Consider the following 24941-nt stretch of genomic DNA (forward strand, 5'->3'; position numbering starts at 1 on the left):
TTGTACAATAATGTGTACTACAAGAATCTTGGAGCTGCCTGCTACAGAGTGCTGCTTCCTAGCCTCTTGTTTCATCTTAATCGGATCTTGTTAAACTGTTCTTTAAATTTGTTATAATCAGCCTTGCCGAAACGCTTTTATCGGTTATATGGTAATTTATGTAATCATCCTAAAATCGCTTTTCCGGCTGTCTCTATATTGCTGCCATTGATTACTAATTTCATATGTCACTTCTTTTGATTGTTAACGAAACTTATGGATTTAACTTCCAAACTTTTCTGTTTACAGCCTTTACAATAACATACATCATCCGAGCAAGTTGCCTGTGCGAGCAGACTTTCATTGTTTCAAACATAAGATCGAGCCTAAGTGGGAAGACCCTGTCTGTGCTAATGGAGGCAAATGGACCGTGACCTTCCAGAAGGGGAAATCAGATACGTCTTGGTTGTACACGGTATTGTTTCAGATGATATATTGTGTACTTGTTCGTGAAAATTTGATGCTTAAGTGAAAAATGTGGCTTGATATCTTATATATTTTTTCTGTACTAGTTATTGGCTTTGATAGGGGAACAGTTTGAGTATGGTGATGAGATCTGTGGAGCAGTTGTCAGCGTGAGAGGCAAGCAGGAAAGAATAGCGCTTTGGACCAAGAATGCTGCCAATGAAACTGCACAGGTGAGTCAGTTGCTTTGTTACGAAAAATGATTTGTGCAATTCCAAAACCGTTGAAACCTATTTTTGTTGGTTTTTGTTGTTGATGCAGATAAACATCGGGAAACAGTGGAAAAAGAGTTGCTTGATTACAACGAAACTATTGGGTTTATATTTCATGTAATGGCTTGTTTTAGTTTGTACGGATTTCTGTTTATGTATCAAGTTGTGGGCTTTATAAACAAACACGTTCTATTCTCTCTTTCAGGAAGATGCGAAGCTAGACAGAGATGCCAAGAATAGCTACACTGTATGAGTTTTATAGAGTTCTCTCTAGTAGTAGACGTCGTGCATGATTCAAGATTGCTTTCAGGACTCTCTGTAAGCACCAGTGGCTTTACTTGGTTGCCTCCTTTCAATTCTTAGTTGTTTGACCTATGGTTGTTGCTTCAGGGATTGTTAGCTATATAAGCGAATATTAGTACTGTCGTAAATTTCGGTTCGCTGACCATTTATGAAATGCTTTTCAATGGCTATTTTCATTTTGTTACAAGTTCTTGCTTTGACTGTATCACAGGGCTTTCTTTTTCACATGACCTCGAACTGTATCAATACGGATTGATTTACCCATGCACACCTGATGATATTTACTCTTACATTCATGCACACCATTGGAAAAAGGGGCTCAAATCGTTTTATCGACATGAGTGTTTTATATCGAAAAAACATTTTTGTTTTGAAATTCTTTCTGTATTTAGTAAATAGTAGAAAGAGTACCCTGCTGCATCTGAACATCAAATGGTTTGGCCTTAACCATGTTAATGGTCCCAGATTATTGGTTAATAGAGAATCAAAGTCGATGTACCAATGAATCACGAAATGCTACGGTTCTTAAATATGATTTTAAAAATTTATTCAAAAAGTCATTAGCGGGATCATGCACTCTTTGCTTTCCTAGTTATAATGAAAAAAAGTACAACTGGGTGAATCCAGTCTATTCTTGAAATAAACAACTCGCACACCCTCTTTCCAAAAAAAGATCAATACACCAAGGACTACGTTTAGATTTATTGGATTTGTTGTTAAAATATCGTATTATCCCGAAACTCCCGATGGATGGCCAGTGACCCAATGTTTATTTGATCTTGATCCTTGTGGAGTGAAAAAATACTAGGTGAAAGAATACTCATTACAAATGGAAAAAACCAGGAAATGGATACTGCAAAATCAATACTGATGGAACCAGAAATCAAAACAATGGGGATGCGATGTGTGGAGCAGTCGCTAGGGATTACAATGGTGATGGCTTTGGGGGTGGGCAAAAAAACTGGAAGATGTACATTACTGGAAGCGGAATTGTGGGGAATACAGGAATGATTAAAAACTGCGTGGATGAAAGGTGAAAGAAAAATTATCGTGGAATCAGATAGTAAGAAAGCAGTGAACCTGATTAAGAACAAATCTTTAGAACACGGACAGTTAACAATCCTTCAACATATTGAGATTCTACTCAAAAGAAAGGTTGTGGAGTTAGAACGTACCGCCCGCGCCACTGATTTCATCGCCAAGCATATGAAGAGTCAACAGGAGGAGAATAAATTTCTTAGTAATTACCCTAAGGAAGCCAAGGAGATTATTCTAGCTGATAAAATGGGCACATAAGGGACCCATTATCCTGTATTCAACCAAAAAAAAAAGTGTAAGAAATACAAGGTTGTCCGTTCAATTTGGTTCCACTTTGTGTGGTTTTTTTTTATGGTCAGGCTGTTTTTATGGGTAAATTATACTTCTCATCACTTAAATTTTATATATTTATGTTCTAATTACTTAGTTTTAAAAATAATTTGACGACATTAAATAAATAATAATAAGGTGATATGATTCTTTTTATTGTCACAGAAGTGACGTGTTGTCCATTTTTTATTTTTCTTATTTTATCATCTTTTTAATAATATTAAAATTTTATATTGTGTCATGTTATTGTTGAAATTGTTGTTCTTTATATCTTATTCGATCATTTTGAATATTCGTTACATTTCACTCTATCAATTTAGATTTCAACAAAATCTCTTTAAAATTCTTGAAATTTCAACCTAAAATTTTGAGAGTGAGAATGACTCCAGTCAACAATCTGTATCATTAATCACTATGAAATGAATATATATATTTCTCGTCTTCTCTACCTTCTCACGATTGGGATTCGAAAAATCAAAGAAATTTTGGGAAGGAGTATTTCAGGGATACTTTCACAAATTTTAAAGAAAGTTTTAAGACTATTATTATTGCATCGGATCAGATAGAATACTTTTATCCTAAACTCAAATATGATATTATCCTTAAAAATCTAATTTAAAACGACCTTAACCTAAATTCAATATATATATATATATATATATATATAATTAAAACTCGTTGGATTAAGCCCATCCTGCTAGCAGATAATTGAGGGGCTAAGAGAAAGTCCAAACCCCAAAAATAGGCCACTAAGAATATATGTTTTGAAGGTATAAAAACACATTGAACAATCACTCTTATCTCTTCCATCAAACCAAGAATCTTTACCACCGAGCTTTTCGAAAACATGCATACCTCAATCTGCATGACAATTCCTGCTTCTTCCAACGCTGTTTTGAAGCACTGTTTAAACCCATTTCTGGGCAACTTTCTCCCTTTAAATCCATGCAAACCTCTAAGAAAAACTGCTTCTGTAACTACAACAAAAGCTCTTTTATCAAGCTCAAAAGAAACTGTGTTGAAAGACTTCCATGAACGAAGAGCTCTCAAGGTACTTCAAAAAGAAAAGCCCAGTTTCTGTTTTTGTTGTCTAATTTCATTTAATTTGATGTCAAAGTGTTTTTTTTTGTAGATTATCTCTGGGTTACAGAATTTTGATAGAGATAACGTGGCTTCTGTTGTACTGCCGCAGATAAGGTCAGGTTCTTGTGGTGATTCCATTGATTTATAAAACTTTATTGTTATTATTATTATTATTTGGAATAATAATGTAAACTGTGATTTGGTTTTCAGGGTGGAGCAACTCACGTCGATATAGCTTGTGACCCAGATTTAGTGAAACTTGCCATCAGTTTAACTTCTCTTCCAGTATGTCCAAAACCTTTCTTTGAGCTTTATTTCCATTGTCCACCATGTTCTAAGGAAATTGTTCATATATGTGATCTGAATACTGAAAAATTTACCATCTATCAGTTTAGTGAAAAAATAACAAATAAGAATATGTACCTATGCTCTCTAGGTTTGGGAATTTGGATTCTATCTAGCAATATTTGTAATCATTTTCCCTCTAATATACTCATTTTTCTTCAAATATCCATCTTGGTACAAAAAATATTCGTACATTTTTCATCTTTGTTTTTTTATCGTAGTAATATGTTGGATCCTGCTTCTAACATGTTTATTTCATTACAGGTCTGTTTTCATCGGTTGATCCGGCTGCATTTTCTGCTGCAGTTGAAGCTGGAGCACTGATGGTTTGATCTGGAAACTCAATATTCATTATAATAAGATTGAATCTTGTGATTTTAATGATGAACTTCGGTTTGAATGAATATAAAATCAGAATGAATCCGTTCACTTATGTTATTAAAGTGGTTGGAAATTGCAGGTGGAGATTGGAAATTATGATCATTTTACGACACCGGTGTCGTTTTCTCTACGGAGCAGGTATCTGAATATAACGGGTGTGCAAGTGTAGATTCATATTAAACACATTCGTATATAAAATTACCAAATTCAAGTTTTGCCAATCATATTATGCAGATACTAAAGCTAACGAAGGAGACTAGGAGCATTCTTCCTTCTGTCACTCTATCAGTTACAGTTCCTCACACACTGAGCCTCCCTGATCAGGTAAAACCAGAAGCAGCTATAAAAAGCTTAAAGCAATGGCAGTCGTTCATTATTATACCTACGACTGCCACTTTCCAATAGCTTCGAAATTAACCATTTTCAACTCTCCAAATAGGTCAAGCTTGCAGAGATACTGGAAAAGGAAGGTGTTGACATTATCCAAACTGAAGGAGGAAAATGCTCAACTCCTTCAAAATCTGGTGTCCTTGGTTTGATTGAGAAGGTAAGCAGAATAAGTTACCTGGATTTGGGTGCAGATGTCTGGTATCATGTTCATGTCAAAATTGAATGTATTCTATTCGGAGAAAGATCATATCCCTATACTCAAATCTGGAACATGCATAGAACATAAATATCGAGCACGGATAGCAAATATGATCCTGCAAGTTTGGACTAATTCTTTTTCTTGTTTGATCAATCAGGCAACACCAACATTAGCAGCAGCATACTCAATTTCAAGGGCAGTCAAGATTCCAGTAACGTGTGCATCTGGACTTAGTGCTGTCACAGCCAATGGCGATTACAGCGGGGGCAGCCGGTGTGGTAAGCAACACACACATACACAAGATTAGTGACATAAATCTGTTAGTTTGGTTATAAATCAGTGAATTAATAGGGAAATTTGTTGGGCAACACAGGGTGTGGGTTCAGCCGTCAACAAGCTTAACGATGTCATAGCAATGGTTGCAGAAGTGAGAAGCATTGCAGAATCATTGAAAATGGAAGCTGATAGCAAACAAAGTCCACCCAGAGAGAGGAGCTTCAATATATTATGAAAAATAGATAAAAAAAATAAAATGAAAAGGATCAAGGGATTAAGCAGTTGAATCTGTGGTATCAGACCATCTTTGCTGTAAATCTATGCAGATTTTCTATCTGGGCTGTGCTTTAATGGAAGAAACATCGGTTGATGAAAAAATTGTGAAGATAAACCGTAAACCATATCGGCATGTATGAACCAGTTTTATGAGAACCGTATCTTACTGTTTAGATTGATAAAGTATCAATACCAAAACAAAAACAAATTTCAGTATAAACTATCAGCAGGCCCAAAAGTAAAAACATTTTACAAATACCTATAAAGCTATTGGCATTCATAATGTTTTCAGCAATTCAGCAGAAATGAAAACTACATGTAAATATACGCACCAATACTTCTAGGATATATTTCAAAGAACAATGCACAGCCAGCTTCATAACTTCATAACTTCACCAGGCATGCCTCCCCTTTGTTAAACCAAAGGTAACCACAATCATAGCGATAACAGACTGCAAGGAATTAGTTTCAAAGGGTAATGAGCACATCAACATGCAATCCGATGCATTTGATCTATGTTTACTTCTCATTCTCTTCAAATATGTGTCTGACGCATTATATATAGGTACGGGGTTATGATCCTCCAATATGTGTAAAAACTTGGAGAAATTGGACTATAACCATGTAAATTCAATAAGAGAAAAACTACAACAGCACCAATTCTACCATGAAAATTTAATGTGTAAGAGTAATAAGTATTAGAATATTAGATAGAAAATAGGGTGGTTCACTCGAACTAAATAATACGAGTTAATTTACTTCCATTCACTTCTTTACGAGTTTCCGAACTTTTATTTCTTGTTTTCCAAAATGCAGACAGATTGGTAGGTATAGTAGATAACAGAACAAGAAAAGAAAGAAATTCAAAGAAACCATATGCAAATAGGAAAATAAATGATAGACGATGAAAACTTACAGCGATAGCACATGCGAGGTATCCTGCTTTTCTCTATAATCCACTCGTACAGAGTAGAATAAAAGTTCCAACGTACCAGGGAATACCACCGAAGAAGAAGCCAAGAAAAAATCTACCCGAAAATAGTTAATAGTAAGTCGAACCTCCGAAGCTAATCACCGGACGATGGATTAACTTTACGCAAGAAAAAAATACTTAATTTTTGCTTAGTTCTTTCTTTAAAGTTCTGTTCTGTGAAAATTATTGTAGCAACATAGTGCATCTTAAAAAAATATATAGCTACCTAGACATTGACACGAAAGACTCCGTAGAGTCAAATGCGGATGTTATTTCATTTCTCATCTCAGACAACTCACCAGATTCTAAATTTCACCATGTCTGCCAATTCCATGTACTAGCAAGTAGCATGAGTTGTGATTTTTTCATAACCTAACAGACAGTGAACTGCTACAATAGGAACAATCATATCTGAATCTTCAACAGCTTGTCAGCTTACAGATATGATACGGACTTGACATAAATGAGCAAACCCGAAAAGAACCAATATATGAATCTTCTACAGCTTGTCACCTTACAGATGACGGTACGGATTTGTCATAACAAAACAAGAAATTAATCGACAACTTATCTACCATGTCCAGTAAAACCTCTAAATGGCCATAAGAATCTATGTAAAAATCTACTCTCGCATTCATGTTAAACAGTAATTAAAGCAAAATACCACGAAAATATCAAATCCAGAAAACTTACAATAACCAGCCGATTCCAAGACCGCAAACAGGAAGGCGAGGTTGCCTCACGGGTGCCGCTTCTTCAACAGGAAAACCTTCAATAATATCAAAATTAGACCAAAGAATCAGAAACCCAATTCAATTTAACAATCAAGGAACCCAATCAAATCACCAATCAACTACTACTGCGTAACCACCAAAGTAGATTGTGAATTCCAAAAAAAAAAAAAAACAACAAAAATAAGCCAATAACAAAAATAAGCAATTTTAAGTACCTGTGACGGTCTGGTAGCCATGGACATAGGGGTTGGAGGCTGAGAACGGAGGAGGAAGGGGTGAGGTAATCCAACAAAGGGCTGCCGAGGCGGAGGTTGTTGAGGGAAAGGAGGGTAGTAATTGGCGACGCCTTGAAACGTGCCGTATTGATATTGGCTTTGAGGGTTGAAATTGGAGGTGACGCCTCTAGTTTTCTCATTTTGGCTCATTTTGTTCTGAGCTTTTTTCTGGCGGGGAGGGTTCTACGAGTTGTCGGCGTTTTCAGCTTTGGGTTCCGCCGCGGTGCAAATCCGAAGCAGTTGACAGAGCGGTGGTAGAATACAAATAAAAAAAGGGGTAGGAATACTAATAGATGGTAGATAGTTACAGTGTTTGGCGGAATTAATAGATGTACTTAAACTATGGTTTCATGGAAATGGACTTGGAATATTTAAAATACGATAAAATTTAATAATATTAAATTTCATATATCATTTAAACTATTTAAATTTTTTGTAAGTACTTAACTTGAGAATTACATTAAAAAATATAAAGTCTTAAATTTTAAATCCTAATTGAATAATAATAATAATAATTTAAGATGACTCTTAAAATGATACTCCTGAAGCTTAAATGTTATTTATATTTGTCTATTATTATACACGTTTTTAATAAACAAATACGGAAAATAGCCGAATATAATACACATCTTTATTAAAAAATTGTTATATCTTTATCTATTACTGTTGCTATTGACAAGAATAACTGTCAGGACGAGCCGAACACTCGATCTCTATGAAATCAACTTCTTTGCTATTTGGATCCAAGTCTATGAACAGATGCAGAGATGAATATGTATTTTATTTGTTCAAAAAGAGTGGAGTTTATCTTTAATGAACATGAAACCATACACCAATCTCCAACCGTACTCGGAATTTAAAAGTGAAACTCTTTCGAATCGAGCTTTGAGCTTCAAATTTAATCCAACAAACAGAATCGCAATATGCTGGTAATTTTGTCAATCCAATTCTCACAATCATTTTCAACCAAATGTAATCATTTCTATGAACGTAACCCCACAGGACAAGCCGTTTCGTTTCGTATGTTCAGTTTTCAAAAGATAAACAAAGCTAACACCGTCACTAATAAGACCGATAAATCAATTGGCCTTCAAAACCATATCCGAACACCGTCACTAATATGTACAACGCATGATAATGAAAACACGGAATGCAAGATCAGACCAGAGGTGCTGAAAACAAAAGTCACAAACTTGGTTAAGAAAGTAGAGGCCGTCCACGACCCATTGTGAATCCCCTCGTTCCGTCGGGCATTCTAGGGCCCGGGGGTGGCTTAGACAGTTCAAGGGCATGGCATGAGGATGTAGTTCCATGGCCTGTATAATGTAATATATTAAATTAAAATCATAATGAAATGGAAAAAGACTAAAGAAAATACAAAAAGCTAAAGCCGTGGTTATTCTAATACCAAGTCCATTGGTACCATGATTCTTCTGTCTCCTCCCTCTTCCTCTGTTCTATATCGCTGCCCGTTTTTTTCCTTGGGCAAATGCTCCCCGTCCTAAAATGTAAAAGCAAAGAAATATTAAAAGGATAAACTCTATCCAAAATCCAACGAAATTGCCTAGTATTACCTCAGTCTGCAGTCTGAAATATGAATATTCGATTATGCCAAATTCAAGAAAGGAAGGGTATTATCATGAGGCATATTTCGAGAGCAGCAAATTGGGAAGCGGATGAATTAGCTAAAGCTGGTATAGGTTGATTTTTAGGTTTCTGTAATGCTTAAAGGTGTTAGGCCTTGGTTATTCTTATTAAGGGAGTATTAGGGTGCGTTATGTTTACAGTATTATGGTATTTGTTATGTAAGGAGTTGTTAGTGTTGAGGTGTGGAGGTGTATTATTGTTCTCATTAATAAAAGTTAGAGGCGCTCTTTTCCTCCTTCCAATGTCCTTCATGTTATGTTTGTAACATGTAGGATATGAGGGGGTTTTAACGAGGCCTTATTCTATCAAAAAAAAAAAGGAAGACAAAACAAAAAGGTTCAACATTCCTTTAAATCTCATGTTTTTCTTTATTAGTAATAAATAATGATATGAAAAAAGTTATGTCGAGTATGATTATATCATAACTCGCATGAAAGCTTGTTTATTCATAAAGCTAAACCCTAGTTAATACCATTTGTACAAGCATGAAAAAGACACGTGGCGTACCTCGTCATATGGTATATCTTCATGATGCTCACTTGAGATATTATTCTCCTCATTTTGTTTGATCAGGTGCTCGAGCATTGCTGTTTTTTTCAGGAGCAGATCCTCTCGAGCTTGCTTTCGCTGCCCATGCGTGCCCTATAACATGAAAATTTATTAATAACAGTTTATTCCCAAGTAAGAGAAGTTAAAAGAAACAAGAATTATTACCATTCGCTCAAGAAGCTTAACATGCATGCCATTTCTCCAGTCATGTTCATTGTTCAAAGTAGTCACCTAATCCAAAAATCAGATGGTGCTCCAAATCAATTAATCAATAGATTAATCATGACATCAGTTACAAAAACTGAAGAGTTCTTTATACTTACAGCTTTTTCAGCTGCTTCTACAGTCTCAAACTCCACCAGAGCATGTAACTAGATCCAGAAAGCGGCAAATTAAGCAGATCACAAACAAGGCTATATATACATATAAATGAAAACAGCCATTATAAAGAAGGTTGTGGCATGCTTACAATGTATACCAAACTCAAAGAACTTAAAACATTGTGAATTCTACATTAAAAAAACTAAACCAGTCCGACGATGACAATGCATATTGAAATGCCAAAGAAATATATAACTGACAACCCAAAACAACTCAAAATGCTGTTTATTTAGTATAAGCTTTAGTGCTTTGTTTGATATCCAAGAAAATGATACTCTCAATGTTAAACAGGCTAGGTTATTGGAATGAGGAACAGAAAAGAGAAAAAGATCAGGAAAGGATACAAAATTTGTGATTAAACAAAAGAGTCCACCAAAGTAGAAACCAATTCCATACCTTACTGCTGATCAAGATATCAGCCCTACCACTTTTCTTCGACTCTTCAATAGCATGCGGATCACGAATTGATATTTTCTTATGCTGGAAATTCAGAAGGAACAGTCATTTCATAAAGAAAACATAAATCTCATGCACAACAGAAAGAAGAATGAACAAGCATGTATGCTTTTATTTAAAAATAGTAATAATTATACCGTCCCACTTCACCAAATATCTTCTTATATTCTCCACCGAATGATCCTCTGGAAGATTTTCTACCAAAACAGTGAATACCTAGGGACCACAAATTAGATAAGGACAAATATGAGTGTGAAGCCATTAAGTTCCATAAGAGATATACCTTTGGATCCCTAACCTCAATGATTGGAAGAGGATTGCGGCGCTTCACCTTCTTCCCGTCAGAACTCACAACCTGAGAGGTTTCAAACATCCGATTCAACTAGAAATTACATACCAGAGAGAGGCAAAAAAATATCCAAATCTATTATCATGGCCAATCAATCTCTATGGTATCAGCAAGTCGGAGCCATATTGCAATAATCGAAACAAAAAAAATGAGTTAGTGTCCATAAACATACAAGTAAGGAAGACTCTTTGAGAGCGGCAACTATGGATGGATAATTTCTGGTGAGCTTTTTCATTTTCCTAAAAGAAGATATTTCTGAAATAAGAACTGCAAAGGAAAGACAGAAAACCATACGGTTGTCAATAGCAAGATATCAAGGTAATAAGAACATATACTTTATCTGCAAAGTGATGGTTACAAGGTCTTGGGTTAGACAAGTATAACAAAAAGAGCACCCACCAGAAGCTTATAACCTTTATAGTCTTTTTATGAAAAAGACAGCATGAATATGAATATCAACAATCCCTTTCCATATGTCACATAATAAGGAAAAGGGTCCCGTAGGTCTATGTTTGTGATAGACTCCAATCTAACCGATGCACGGGCTGGCTATTATGCCATGTAACTTATACCACCCACATGAAACTATTCTCATGAGTTAGCTTTCTTCAAAGGAATTTCAGATGTGCAGATATAATACATACTAGAATTCAGGGTAAAAATGGAAGAAAAAACAAGAGAGAAAGATATAAGAAAAGAGAAGATACTGCCTCTTCTAGTTCAAATAATGCTAAGAGAAAAGTGGACACAGTTAACAAGCCCCTTCCATGTCACACGTACAGAAATCTATGGTCAACTATCCTTTTCATTGCTCAAGGAGAACTCAAAAGTCAAAAGATAACGCTCTCACATTTGAAACACAACCATGAAAATATTAATCTTTAAATAATTGGTGGGTTTATATACCTATGTGTAGTTATTACTCAAACTCAACCTCTGAATCCAAGTCCAAGTTCATTTTCCTAAATCTTCTATCCAATGAAAGCAATTAAAAATTGGCGGCAACATAATACTGTTATCTGAATTAACCCTTTTTTCATATTGGCCAAATAATTACATCTTACTCGATAGGTCGCTGCTTAATTCCACACAATTACACTAATCAAGGTTATAAGTCAAAATATAACACTTATATATACTCAAATGCTACATTTTTGCAGATACTATAATCAATCAAAGCACGGGTTTAATTACTTACCAAATCCTTCTTTGTTCCTCTTAATCAGACCCATCATATACTTATCCGTGGGCAACTTTTCATCGCTAAAATAATATTCCGCCTACAGAAACAACCATAATGCATATAGATCAAGAAAATTCATCTAAAAGAATATAGAAGAACAAAAAGAAATACGCAAAAAGGCAGAACAAATTCTAGGGTTTAAATGCCAAACGACCAAAGAGAAACATTTTGTGCCTCTTACCTGCTTAATGATCTTCTTTTTGAGATCATCCGTAAGTACATCAGTCGCAGAATAGACCTCGGGATTCTGATCGTGAACCTGACCGTGTTCATCATCATTTCGGTGACCGTTATGGTCAGGGTCGTGATCCTCATCGGTCGGCGGATATAAAATCTCCTCTTCCGGTGATCCGACGGGAATGAAATCAAGAGGATCATCCAGCGGAGAACGCCGAATGGAGTCGTCGTCGGCGGCGGCGGGGGTAGGATCCCCGTGGCGGTCCATTATTGGATAGAGGTAAAAAGGGCAAAGAGAAAAGGCTTTGATTAAACCGACGAAGAATCAAAACCCTCCCGCCCTTCTTAGTTATTGCTCTATCTAGTTTCTTCCATCCTTGTTTTATATCCAAAGGGTGCTTTTGTCAGACGATGTCGTCTTTATAACTTTTTTGGGTAAGCTACTCATTTAGTCACTCTACTTTCACGTTATTTCTTTTTTAACTATCCAACTTTTAAAAAATTTAATTTTATCTCTCAACTTTCGAAATTCATTTTTGTATCAACCGATCATGAATTGGTTAACGACAGTACCAAAATGCTGCAATATCGGAAGTTTTATCTATGAAATAAATCTAAAATTTTATCATTCTTTATTATGATTAATATCCTTTTTTTACTGTCACTTAATCACCGTTGATCAACGTTTGCAATATAACTAAACACTAATACTAAAATATTTCTCTTTCTTTATTCTTTTGTTTTTCTTAATTTTATTTTTCATAAATCGACAAAATTCAAATCAAAATTTTAATATTATCTTGACTTGATCCATATTCCATCGTATGACAATCGTAGAGTCGAAATATATATTAATTCATTAGCCTTGATTTAGTAAACTTTTGATACAATAGCATTTAAGGATGAAATTAAGTTGTATTCCTAAGCCATTTTACACATGTATTATTAAAATATCTCATTAAATAGTAGTTATAAAATTTATTAATTTAAATTATGTCAACAATCTCTATATTATAGATTACTTTTAGATGTAATTTATGTTCTTCGATTTGATAAATTTATATAAGATAAATGAATTATATTGTCTATATATTATTTGAGTCATGATTAAATTGTCAGATTTTAAAAGTTGTGTAGATTAAAATTAATCGAATAAGAGTACAATGATTAAATCCATAGTTTATACATAATACAGGTACTATAGTAGAATTTTATATATATAAATGAAGCTTTGGTAAATTTACTGTGTTGCAGAATCAATGTCTTGTTTAAGTAGATTGACTGCATTTTTTAACTCAGTGAACTCATCTTCTTCGAAGCCCGGTGGGGTCGTCTGGTTCTGAGTTTCTTTGAAGTTTTTCCAATGTTGAAGAGCTTCTTCTTCTTTGTTTCCCATCAAGGAAATAATAGCCTGAGAAATAATATGTTTTACAACAGAATATTTTTGTCATATTATGATTTCTGTCCCTCTTCCACGTCTGAATTTGATATTTAGTCTGTATACCTTGATTTGACATTTGATCCTCTAGTTTTATACGTTAAATGTTATAGGGTGCTCGTTTGATCAAGTCGAGTAATTTTTTTTAAGTTATTCGAGTTGATGAATTCTATTTTATAAATCAAACTTGATTTGAAATTTTTTCAAGTCGAGTCGAGTTATTTAAGTTTCTGTTTAAATTTAGTTATAAATATTTATAATATTATAATACTATTTGATTGATCAATTTTAAACGGTTTTCTATAACCGTATACAATACACAAATATTTCTTTATATTTTATATCATACAAAGTAGAGAGACTCGACCCAAACTTGAAATCAATCCACTAATTACTAAAAATTTCAAGTTATTCGAGTTATTTTATAACTCGACTCGAATTAATTTTTTAAGTCAAGTCAAATTTATGAAATTACAACTCGAAGTCAGTCAAAAAAATCTATTTTTTGGTTTGAGTCAAATTTTACTAAACCTTAAAAGGTTAATCCCAAAAACGTTATAATAAATAGACTGGTGACCAAACTGATTAGATCATTAGTTTTAGGTTCAACTAGTTGAATCATTGGTTTAATAATAATTAAATAAAAATAGGAAAATCAATAAAAAGATTAAAATTCAGTTCAACAAGCTGAATCGTTCTTTTTACCCATTTTTTCGGTTTTTAACTATTCACAAATGATAATATAATTTTCATTTAATTTTATCTCACCAATTAAACTAAGGAATTTTTTTTATTTTCGATTTCATAGGTCAGTCTAATCTAATTATAACAACCACGATCTAAATAGCTTATATTGTAAGTATTCTAGTTAAAATGTTGATGTGAAATTCTTTCACTTAAAACTCACATTCTCATTTTAATTGGAATAGGTTAACTAATTGAATCAAATAATATCATTATAAAATTATAATGATCAAATTATGCCAAATTAACATGTACCGACTAGATGCTCAATCTGAACAAAATAGAGGGACCGACTGAGTGATTTATACGCGAAAATTACCTAAATTTAAAGAAATAAAAAATTGACAAAAAAATAATAAATAATATGATGTGCAATATCACCTTATAAAGAGAAGGTCTTGCATCAGAAACACCTTCTTCTGCTAAGCATTTGCATTTCCAAGCCTTTTGAACATCTCCCTACAAGAAGCATAGTTAATTTAAACTATATTATACCTATTTGCTAAAACTCGGTTCAATCACTTAAAAAAGACAAAATTTTTACCATATTTACTTGTATTTGTAAAAGGATTATTAAAATATATTTACGTTTGGTCGTATAGGCAAAGTAATACATTTAACAATTGAAAAATAAATCAAATTCAGCTCGAGTTTTAATATGGTAACCTAAGTTTGGTCATCTTTTAAAATATGTTTAATTTTTTTATCTGAATTCTAATAAAAAAATTTTGAAAAATCGAAAGAAAGAAACCTTGTAGATGTACATTTCTGCAACGAACATTCCAATCTCATAAGCTTCATTTGGTTTGCCCTTCTTTTGTGCCCTTTTCAATGCTTTCTTTAACAATTTTATTGCTTCATCTTCTCTTCTACTCATCTCAAGCCTTCCAACAACTTGCTTTCAAACCCAAACAATAAAATCACATTTAAACTCGTGTATATTAAAAAATACTTTACATTAATCACTAAAAGTGTTAATGTACAGATTGAGATAAATTTTCGGTCGATTCATAATAAAATCTGATTTGAATTTAAAATTTTTATTATTATTTATCTTGAATCCGATCTAAAATTTTAATTGAAAAGTAATGAAAAAAGATACTAATAATTTAATTTAACGATATAATATTAAGGTTTTTACCATATTATATAAAATATTAATTAAATTAAACTTAATCATTAGTCGACTAATCTGGACTATATATGATTGAAACTATATACATAAAAGTTTTTTACCATTCTACAAAGAAACTAAGTAAAGAATTTGTATTGTAATCTCGAATACATCATATAATTAGTGATGATAATTTAATTCAAATCTGATAAATTTCGTTTCGACTTGATTTAATAAAGTCAGTCTTTTTAAAAATCCATGTCGGTTTTTTCTAAATGGTTTCAAATTCAAGTTTAGGAATTCGAATTGAAATGACCCAATATGACTCGAGATAATAGTATAAATTTATTCTAAATATTTAAAGATAATTATTATAATACTCATATTTGTATATTTTCAATGAGATCTCTATTTTACTAAATAAAAATAATTCTTTTAACATTTATATCAAGTCAGGTCGAATGTGAGTTTTTATCTTAAAATTTGAGTAGAATTTTGAGTAAAGTAAAAACTCCTAAATGTTAGTCGCATCAAATCTGGATAGAAGATATATTATTCAGATCGGATTGATGAAAAACCCGAACTGTTGTGATCCATACATATAATAATACTATCATAAATAAAGGAAAAAAAGGAAAAAAAATAAACCTGAATTTCCTTGAAATTGGGTTGTTCATTTTGAAGTAGAGTCTCCAACTGGTTTATATCGTCGACATTTTGCGTCGACTTCTCGGCTCGAGAATTCCGATAATCAACGAATCTACCTAAAGCCAATTTCCGCCACGGATGGCCGCCAAGGACATTGATCTCGGTAAATTCCGACGACGATCGACTTTCTTGCTCCAATATCCACTCACGTATTTCCACCCGAAACTAACGAAGATTCCTCCGATGACGATAAACGGTGCTGTTACGACTGCTACCGTTCTATATTTACTCTCAGTGCCGATCTTCTTGCCTGAGTTTGCCATGCCGGAACCAGACCTTGAATTTTGAAGAGAATTCTGAAAAATGGGGCAATGTTTATGTAAGGAAGTTAAGTTAGCTTGATTCTTGCTTGCTTGATGGGCAAAGGCAATATCTCATGTGTATTAGTTTGGTTAAACCCTATCCTTACTCTATATAATGTGTTTAAGTTGTGAATTTAGTTTTATATTTTAATTCAATCAATTCTAATAGTTATACTTTAAAAAAAATTAAATTTTGTTCTAACAAAAACCGTAATTTAGTCTATATAATGTGTTTGGTTCTTAATTTTATCAATTTAATCATTTTAACTTTTAGATTTTTTTTTTTGAGTTTCTTTTAACTCTCGAACTTAATTTTTTTGTTTAATTAACCCAAATAATTAAACTAATAAAGTTTAAAAAACTATATAAAAAATATTATACACATATCTATATTATGAATCTCTAGATGTTCTTGGAATCAAATGAAGGTTAAGGGGGAAACTTCAAATATTCCTTGCCCTTCTCATGGAGTCTTTCAATATGTTTAAAGATTACTAATTTATTCAGTTATACTAAACTGATATTTATTAATATTATATTAAATTTTTAGAAGTAATTAATATTTTAATATGATAATGATTTGAGTTTATGAATGACTTACTATATGCTTTGATATATTTTTGTATTTTATATAAATACATTGATAAGAAATTAAAATTTATTAATGAAAAAAACTTTTATTAGAATCATTAATTTTTGTTGTGCTTTCATTTCAATCACTTTCATTAACGAAAATTGGGTTTCTTCTTTTATTTTTTAATTTCTACATAGAGAAGAGGAATTTTATTCTTAATTGGTATTGAAATCACGACCTAGGGGAGAGGAGAGGTATAATCTAATAGCTTTTAATCACATACTCTATAGGTTGTTGATAATGAAAATTATTAGAATCAAATAACTTTTGTTCAAGAAGAATATCAAACCAATAAGGAATTGATCTTACACCAACCTGCAAGAAATTTAAAAAAAAATCCCAAAAATATTGACTTAAAATCAAAAGTTGAGTTATCAAAATGTAAACATACTCATGATCAAAGTGTAAAATTACCAAAAATGTTAACATCCGTGTGAGACTTAACAACACAGTGGCATGAGTACTACAATCGAATAATTGAATGATTTAATTGTGATTTTTTTGAAATACAGTAACTCAATTGTAAACTTAATAATAATATAGTGAACTACGATATAAGTTACCTATAAATATAGAAACGAGCTGAAAGTTTTACGATGATGTCATCGATCGCTTTCATGTCTCTCGTCATCCCCTCCAAAATGCACACTTAGTAACGCTTATTCAAAACGCAAATAACTCCATCGCCATTGCTTTCATCGTCTACTCATCAATGACGAAAGCCAAGTCTCAAGCCGTGGCTTGTTCTCTCGAGCCAAACAAAAAGGGCCTTCATCACCGCCACCACCACAACAGCAACAACCAAAACGCCACCGACGTAGTCTTCGACCCTTCGTGTATGCCCCTCGATGATGATCCCAACTCCGCCGATGCCCTTTCTCCCGCCACCGCTAATTTGTCTCTTAAAAAGGCGACCCCGCCTCAACCCGCCAAAAAGCTTGTCATTAAACTCGTTAAAGGTATGTTTCTCTCTCTCGATTTTTTTTTTTTTTGTCTTTGTGAAATCTAATTCCTGGGAAATTTTTAAGTTGCTCGTTTAGTTAATTTGAGTGTTTGATCTTAGAAATTGAGTGGATTTAGTTGTTGGGTTTTTTTGGAATGAACAATTAGAGGATATTAAATTCAGAAAATTGGAGTTTTGTTCAATTTTAGGATCCTGCAACTGGTTTGTTTTTTTATAGTTTTCGCTGTTTTACTGAGCTAACACTCTTTAATAGGCATTGAATTATGGGATAAGATATACTTTCATAGTGTAAAACTCGTTACTTTTACACGGAAATATAGCAAACTTTTAGTATCAGTCATCCATTTAGATAAATCTGATGACTATATTTTCATGTAAAACTAATTAGCTTTACAGTGTGACTTGGTCCTACCCTTGAATTATTTATTTATTTGTTTGTTTTCGATTGTTCCATTTAGGCCATGTAATGAAACCAAGTACTTCCCATTACTTCCTAAATAGCTTTAAATTAAGGTTTTACGAAGATCTGTTAACTGATCTTAAGAAGTGTCACCTTTGTCACTTCAATCATTTTCTAGAGTAGGGACCTTTTATTTTATGATTATTTGAAACTGGAATTGGTTTTTAGGAGACACTCTTTGAGGCTAAACAAATGAGGGACATAAGTTTCTCGTTTATTTACATGGCTTCAGAACTAACTGCTTATGGACATTCTACATTTTCTTGACATTGTGATGTAGAACTATTAATTAATGCAACTTTACTTGACAAGCTCTGAACCTAAGTTCTTTCGCTTTGCATGGTTTTTCGGTTTGGCCATTTATTTTTGTTAATTTATCGAACGAAAAATGATTTGAATATTGTCCTGGAGATAAACTCTACCCTCAGCTTTTCGAAAAAGTTATTTTCTATCTTCTACTTGACCAATTTTTGTAGGCATCTGTGATGCTAGCTTTCATGAGTATAATCAATTACTTCATCTTCCTAAACAGCTAAATATCGCTTTTAGTTAGCTGGTGATTGAACCTGTTATTAGTAAGGTTATTTGCTCAGAATAGTAATGTCTTTTGAACTAAGGTTTACTTTTATATGCTTTTCCTCTAATTGCAAATCAGATTTTATCTTCAAAACTATGTTATTTATGTATACTAATGTAGAGAACAGAACAGCAGCTCTAAAATGGAAAATGCAATTTGAAGGTATAGTCAGAAAGGTAAATGGTTTCTGATAGATTTAATTTCTTGTGTTATTAACGTGTAGCAAAACCAACATTACCTGCTAATTTTGAAGATGAGACGTGGGCAAAACTGAAGTCAGCCATTAATGCTATATTTTTTAAGCAGCCAAATTCTTGTGACATGGAGAAGCTTTATCAGGTAAACCTCACATATTTCTTCATTTTCTCTGCTTTTACTATCCATTTGTGTTTTGATTGATATTATCTCTTTGATAATTGTACATGCTTCCTGTAGGCTGTTATTACTCTTTGCCTGCACAGGCTGGGAGGAAGGCTTTACCAACGGATTGAAAAAGAGTGTGAAGAACTTATGTCTGTGGCACTAAGATCTTTGGTTGGACAAAGCCCAGATCTGGTTGTTTTCTTATCACTCGTTGAGAAATGTTGGTGAGATATTTGTGATCAAATGTTGATGATTCGTAGTATAGCCTTGTTTCTAGACAGAACATATGTTAAACAAACCCCAACTGTACGTTCATTATAGGACATGGGCTTGCATCTCTTCCGGAAATATCTTTCTCTGGCTCCTGAAGTTGAGCTCAAAACTGTTGCTGGTCTTTTGAGAATGATGAGCGTGAGAGGTAATTCTAATGAATTTTGATTTGAAATATATATATATATATATATATTCTCCTTTTTCTTTTTGGGTTCAAAAGTATAGACCTTTGCAAAGCTGCATAATAGTTTTAGATGAATGTTGTAATGGATTGTGTGTCAATGAGTATAGCAAAACTTATGGATGAAACTCTCCTTCCGTTGTTGTAGTTGATGAAAAGGTATAATAAGTTGATAAAAGCTGTGCTGTTGGATGGAAGTAGACATAAACTTATACTATGGTTAACTTGTTTTCTATGCCTTCAGACCAACCAACTTGATACCACGTTGAATTTTCTGTGCAATTACAAGTGGAGAGGTAAAAAATTGAAAATGTCAAGCTGCAACATCTTGAGTATTGGTCAACTTGAATTGACTCATACACTGTTGTCTAATGTTATTGTTCTCTTGGCATTACATTCTTGCCACCTGACAAAAGGCTAGAGAGCAAGAAGTAGTAACATGGTTTTTATTGCAGAAAAAAGTTTCTTTTTTTTTTATAAGAATTGAAGGCCTCGTTAAAAACTCCCTTCATAATTAATGGAACTCGTAGAGGAGTTCCTTAATCAGCAGAAAAAAGTTTCTTGAAGGGATGATTAAGATGTCTGATCAATTGACTATAGTCTGCTTGTCTATTATTTTTATTTTCTAGGTCATTTTAATTATTTTAACTTCTAAGAGTTTCCATTAGTTAAAAGAGTTTCCATCTACAAATTCACCATCTTGGGTCATGAATGATGTGACATGATAAATTTTCATCAGTGTTTATAATTTACATCTTGAAATCCGCTGTGCTCTGTTTTTGATCGTGCAGGTTAGGTGAAGCCATTGACAGGACACTCCTTAACCATCTTTTGAAGATGTTTACTGCTTTAGGCATTTACTCAGGAAGCTTTGAGAAGCCATTCCTGGAACACACATCCGAGTTTTATGCAGCTGAAGGAACAAAATACATACAACAATATGATGTTCCGGATTACCTGAAGCATGTTGAGGTGCTTCTCATATTTTATGTTCTCGATCTGCAATGACTAGGGCTCTGTATTTTGAAGTGTACATGTTTCATCCTTAAAAGAATGTTATCCATATTATTCCATTTTTATTTGGAGTACAGCTGGTTATCCCCATAAGATTTTTAGGGGGATTATCTTTGTTAAGATTTTAGTTGTATTCTTACAGACCAGGCTACATGAAGAACATGAAAGATGCGTACTCTACCTGGATGCTGTTACAAGAAAGCCGCTAATAGCAACGGTGGAAAGGCAACTTCTTGAATTGAATGCCATATACATGCTATTCTTGATAAGGTATGACCGTATGAATATGAATCTTCAGTTGTTTATGCAATTTGTATTCCTGCTTAGATTTGTATCTTTCAGTAGTTATAATTTCTCTGATTTCTGTAGGGATTTATGATGCTTATGGAAGGACACCGTATTGAGGACCTCCGGAGGATGTACTCACTATTTTCAAGGGTCAATTCTCTTGAACCACTCAGGCAGGCCATAAATAAATTCATATATTCGGAAAACTGGGCAGATCATGGTCATAGATGAAGAGAAAGACAAGGACATGGTGCCTTTCTTGTTAGAATTCAAGGCATCGCTTGACTCAATTTGGGAAGAATGCTTTTCTAAGAATGAGACACTTTGCATCCACATTAGGGATGCATTTGAGTATCTAATTAACCTTTGTCAGGTTAGCATTTCTTTGTCATTTGCATTTGGAGATTATTGTATTTTTAAACTGCATTCTCGATGTTAAGTTTATTCATTTCAGCAGCATTTCTAATTTAGATTACCGTATTTTTCACACTAGACTGATGGTTTAATTCTGTTTTTTGTTTAGCAGAACCGCCCCGCAGAGCTGGTTGCTAAGTTTCTAGATGAAAAGCTTCACACTGGTAATAAGGGTACTTCTAAAGAGGAATTAGAATGTACACTTGATAAAGTTTTGGTTTTATTCAGGTTCATTCAAGTAGAGTTCACGTTTTCACAATAAAAATCATTAAATTTACATTTTACCTTGAATAATAGTTCTCTTTATCTGTATTTCTTGCTTTTCCTGTCCTACAAATTAATGCTAGAGATACGTTTTTGATGGTAAATAAGGGCAAGGATGTCTTTGAAGCATTCTATAGGAAGGATCTTGCAAAAAGGCTGTTGTTAGGAAAGAGTGCTTCTATTGATGCAGAGAAATCCATGATTTCTAAGGTCGGTATTTTCTTATTTTGTATCCAACGACGCATTTTCTAGATCGTTTTAAATTGTTATGTTGTTATGATGCTGCAGCTGAAGACTGAGTGTGGCAGCTAGTTTACAAACAAACTTGAAGGAATGTTCAAGGTCCGCCTCTTTATCATTTTATATAAATTTGTCCAGTATATGTATTTAATAAATGTTGCCATCGGAATTTCTAATAAAACCATTAAGAGTATGCACTGAACTAATAATTATGTAACAATTTTATTGTGCGGCGAGGATGGATTATACAGATAAATATTAAAGTAATAGAATCATGTAAGAATAGAAGTGAAAAGGATTCTAGATTCATCTTTCATTTCTTGGATTACCTTCTCATGTATTGGTCAATGTAGGATCTGACAGTCTACAAATTGTTTCTTAGATTATAGCTTTGTCTTGTGTTAGTAATTAAATCACCTCATGTTCAATTACTGATCTTGCCTGGTGAATTTGTGCAGGATATTGAACTATCAAAGGAGATAAATGAATCGTTCAAGCAGTCATCGCAGGCCAGGACGAAGCTTCCATCGGGAATTGAGATGAGTGTCCATGTTTTAACAACTGGGTAAATCATATTTCATCATTGTCTCAACTAAATCATAGCTGCATAATAACTTAGTTATCGTTTAGGAATTTAATTCTCTTTTGGCCGTTGACAGGTACTGGCCGACATATCCACCTACGGTTCTTCGGCTTCCTTGCGAGTTGAATGTCTATCAGGTTTGATGTTGGATTTAGTATGAAATGTTCACTGTTATAAAAACCGGGAAGTTTCCTTTATCAAGAAATGATCTAAAGCTATATTCTAGTTGGTGTAACAAGACATCTTTAAGGAGTTCTACTTAAGTAAGTACAGTGGGAGGCACCTAATGTGGCAAAACTCGTTAGGTCATTGCGTGTTGAAAGCCGGTTTTCTCAAAGGTAAAAAGAGCTTGCAGTTTCCCTTTTTCAGGTTGGTACCTTGGTGTCTCGTCGACCTTTGTTTTCCGTGTTATAATGTTTTGTACAAGCTGATATATTCTGACAGTTTTCTCGTTTTGTTGCCGTTTACCCTCTAAGACTGTAGTTCTGATGTTGTTCAATGATGCCGAAAAGCTTAGCTTCCTAGACATTAAGGGCTCTACTTCCATAGAGGATAAGGAATTGAGAAGGACCTTGCAGTCTCTTGCATGCGGGAAAGTACGAGTCCTGTAAAAGGTATCTTTAAAATCCTTTTTTTCTTTGTTCCAAAGCCCGTTTTCTTTTTGATTTCTCGGTTTGAATTAGTGTGCTGCAGTTTCCAAAAGGGAGGGACGTGGAAAATGATGATTCATTTGTTTTCAATGACGGATTTTCTTCTCCTCTCTTTCGTATAAAGGTACATCTATTTGCATTTTGTTCTCTCTTTTCTCTTCGACATAATTCCCATATAGAGCGATTTTATCGTGAACCTATTTCCTAGTGAATATAACTCGTACGATAAGGGAATTAACTTCCTTTCCGGAATGCAAGTAAATGCAATCCAGATGAAAGAGACAGTGGAGGAGAACACAAGCACTACCAAAAGAGTATTTCAGGACCGTCAATATCAGGTTCGGTTCGGCTCTGCTCTGCTTCACACTCACATTTCCTCTCTATCTATCCACCAAACATTGTAAAACACAACAAAAGAACAGGAACATATCTCAGACAAAAGAGCTTAATAAAGTAATATCCTTTATTACTCGGTTTATCACAGGTCGATGCTGCCATTGTTCGGATAATGAAGACAAGGAAAGTGTTGAGCCACACTCTGTTGATAACCGAACTCATCCAACAGGTAAGTGTATTCTTATTTGCTTGCATTGTGTATAAACCTGTCAACTCTAACTTGAACCCGAAGAAAACCCAGCCCCTTCGATTCATTTTAAGAAATAAACTATTCTTCCATGTGCAATGATTATATCACTGCCATTGATGATCTCTCGGTGGGAGATATCAAACAGATAATATGTTTTGTAAGTTGCAATTCGACATGTATTGAGAATATGTTTACGGTCGTTGAACAACTCAAGTTTCCGAGAAAACCGACCGATTTGAAGAAAAGAATCGAGTCTCTCATCGACAGGGAGTACCTGGAGCAAGGCAAGAACAACCCACAAATATACAATTACTTGGCGTAATTGTAACCTTTTCTTTTTCCCCCATCTTTGTTGATGCTAGATATCTCCTTGTTAGATCCATGTGCAGTAACTTGCAGTATTTGAGATTGTAATTTAAAGCATTCGGTATACGATAATTGCATCGAGTCTCGATTATTCCGGTGCTTAAGTCGGGTTAGTGTTCAAACGGTTTAATTAATGTCACGAATTAACTATATGAATATAGTTCAATGATATTTAATTTACTTCATCCAAAAATAAATGCATAAATTTATTTTCTTTTGAACAATTCCTATTTAGGTGAGGGAGAAAGGAAATTTTACTTCTAATAGGTACTAAATTCACAACCAAAAGAAGAAAAATGTTAAGTGAGAGTCTATAACCACATGCTCTAAATATTTTTGACATATATCCATTTATTTTAAATATTATTACTTGAGCATATAAAACCCCCCAAATAGTATTATATAATATTTTCATAATTTAATTTCCATGAGAACTACGAGCCATTCACATGTAGTATTCCATTGTTTTCAAAAAGAATGTGAAATCACCGCTAAGGTAATTTCCAAATATGAAAAAAAAAAAAAAACGTTAGACGGAATGGATTATACATTTGACCTCGTTGAGTGTATAGTAATTCCAGTTTCTCTACATGCAACTATTGATGTCATTTCAGCCACAAGATCAAACAAACAACAAGATATCGAAAACAAAGTTGC

The 24941-nt window shown here is 33.6% G+C and overlaps 1 protein-coding gene, 1 long non-coding RNA gene and 5 pseudogenes across 2 annotated transcripts; 3 read left to right on the top strand and 4 right to left on the bottom strand.

Moving 5' to 3' along the window:
* The first annotated feature begins 274 nt into the window (after positions 1–274).
* On the top strand, positions 275–984 carry LOC120114048 (annotated as a pseudogene).
* A 2205-nt stretch (positions 985–3189) lies between these two features.
* Positions 3190–5324, top strand: LOC120114050 (annotated as a pseudogene).
* A 153-nt stretch (positions 5325–5477) lies between these two features.
* On the bottom strand, positions 5478–7613 carry LOC120114049 (annotated as a pseudogene).
* A 689-nt stretch (positions 7614–8302) lies between these two features.
* Positions 8303–8836, bottom strand: LOC120114051. The gene is made up of 2 exons (XR_005515357.1): positions 8728–8836; positions 8303–8635 (listed from the first exon to the last, which is right to left on the bottom strand). It is a non-coding gene; the product is annotated as an uncharacterized LOC120114051 (long non-coding RNA).
* Positions 8837–9522: 686 nt separating this feature from the next.
* On the bottom strand, positions 9523–12460 carry LOC120114058 (annotated as a pseudogene).
* A 901-nt stretch (positions 12461–13361) lies between these two features.
* On the bottom strand, positions 13362–16360 carry LOC120114055. Its single transcript, XM_039135082.1, has 4 exons — positions 16066–16360; positions 15055–15201; positions 14685–14762; positions 13362–13532 (listed from the first exon to the last, which is right to left on the bottom strand). Exons 2-4 carry the CDS (start codon positions 15178–15180, stop codon positions 13362–13364), a joined length of 375 nt encoding a protein of 124 aa, XP_038991013.1. The 5' UTR covers positions 15181–15201; positions 16066–16360.
* Positions 16361–17727: 1367 nt separating this feature from the next.
* On the top strand, positions 17728–24326 carry LOC120114052 (annotated as a pseudogene).
* Positions 24327–24941: the final 615 nt, after the last annotated feature.

The sequence above is a fragment of the Hibiscus syriacus genome, unplaced genomic scaffold, assembly GCF_006381635.1.
Source record: "Hibiscus syriacus cultivar Baekdansim isolate YM2019G1 unplaced genomic scaffold, ASM638163v2 tig00110217_pilon, whole genome shotgun sequence".
NCBI classification, from domain to species: Eukaryota; Viridiplantae; Streptophyta; class Magnoliopsida; order Malvales; family Malvaceae; genus Hibiscus; species Hibiscus syriacus.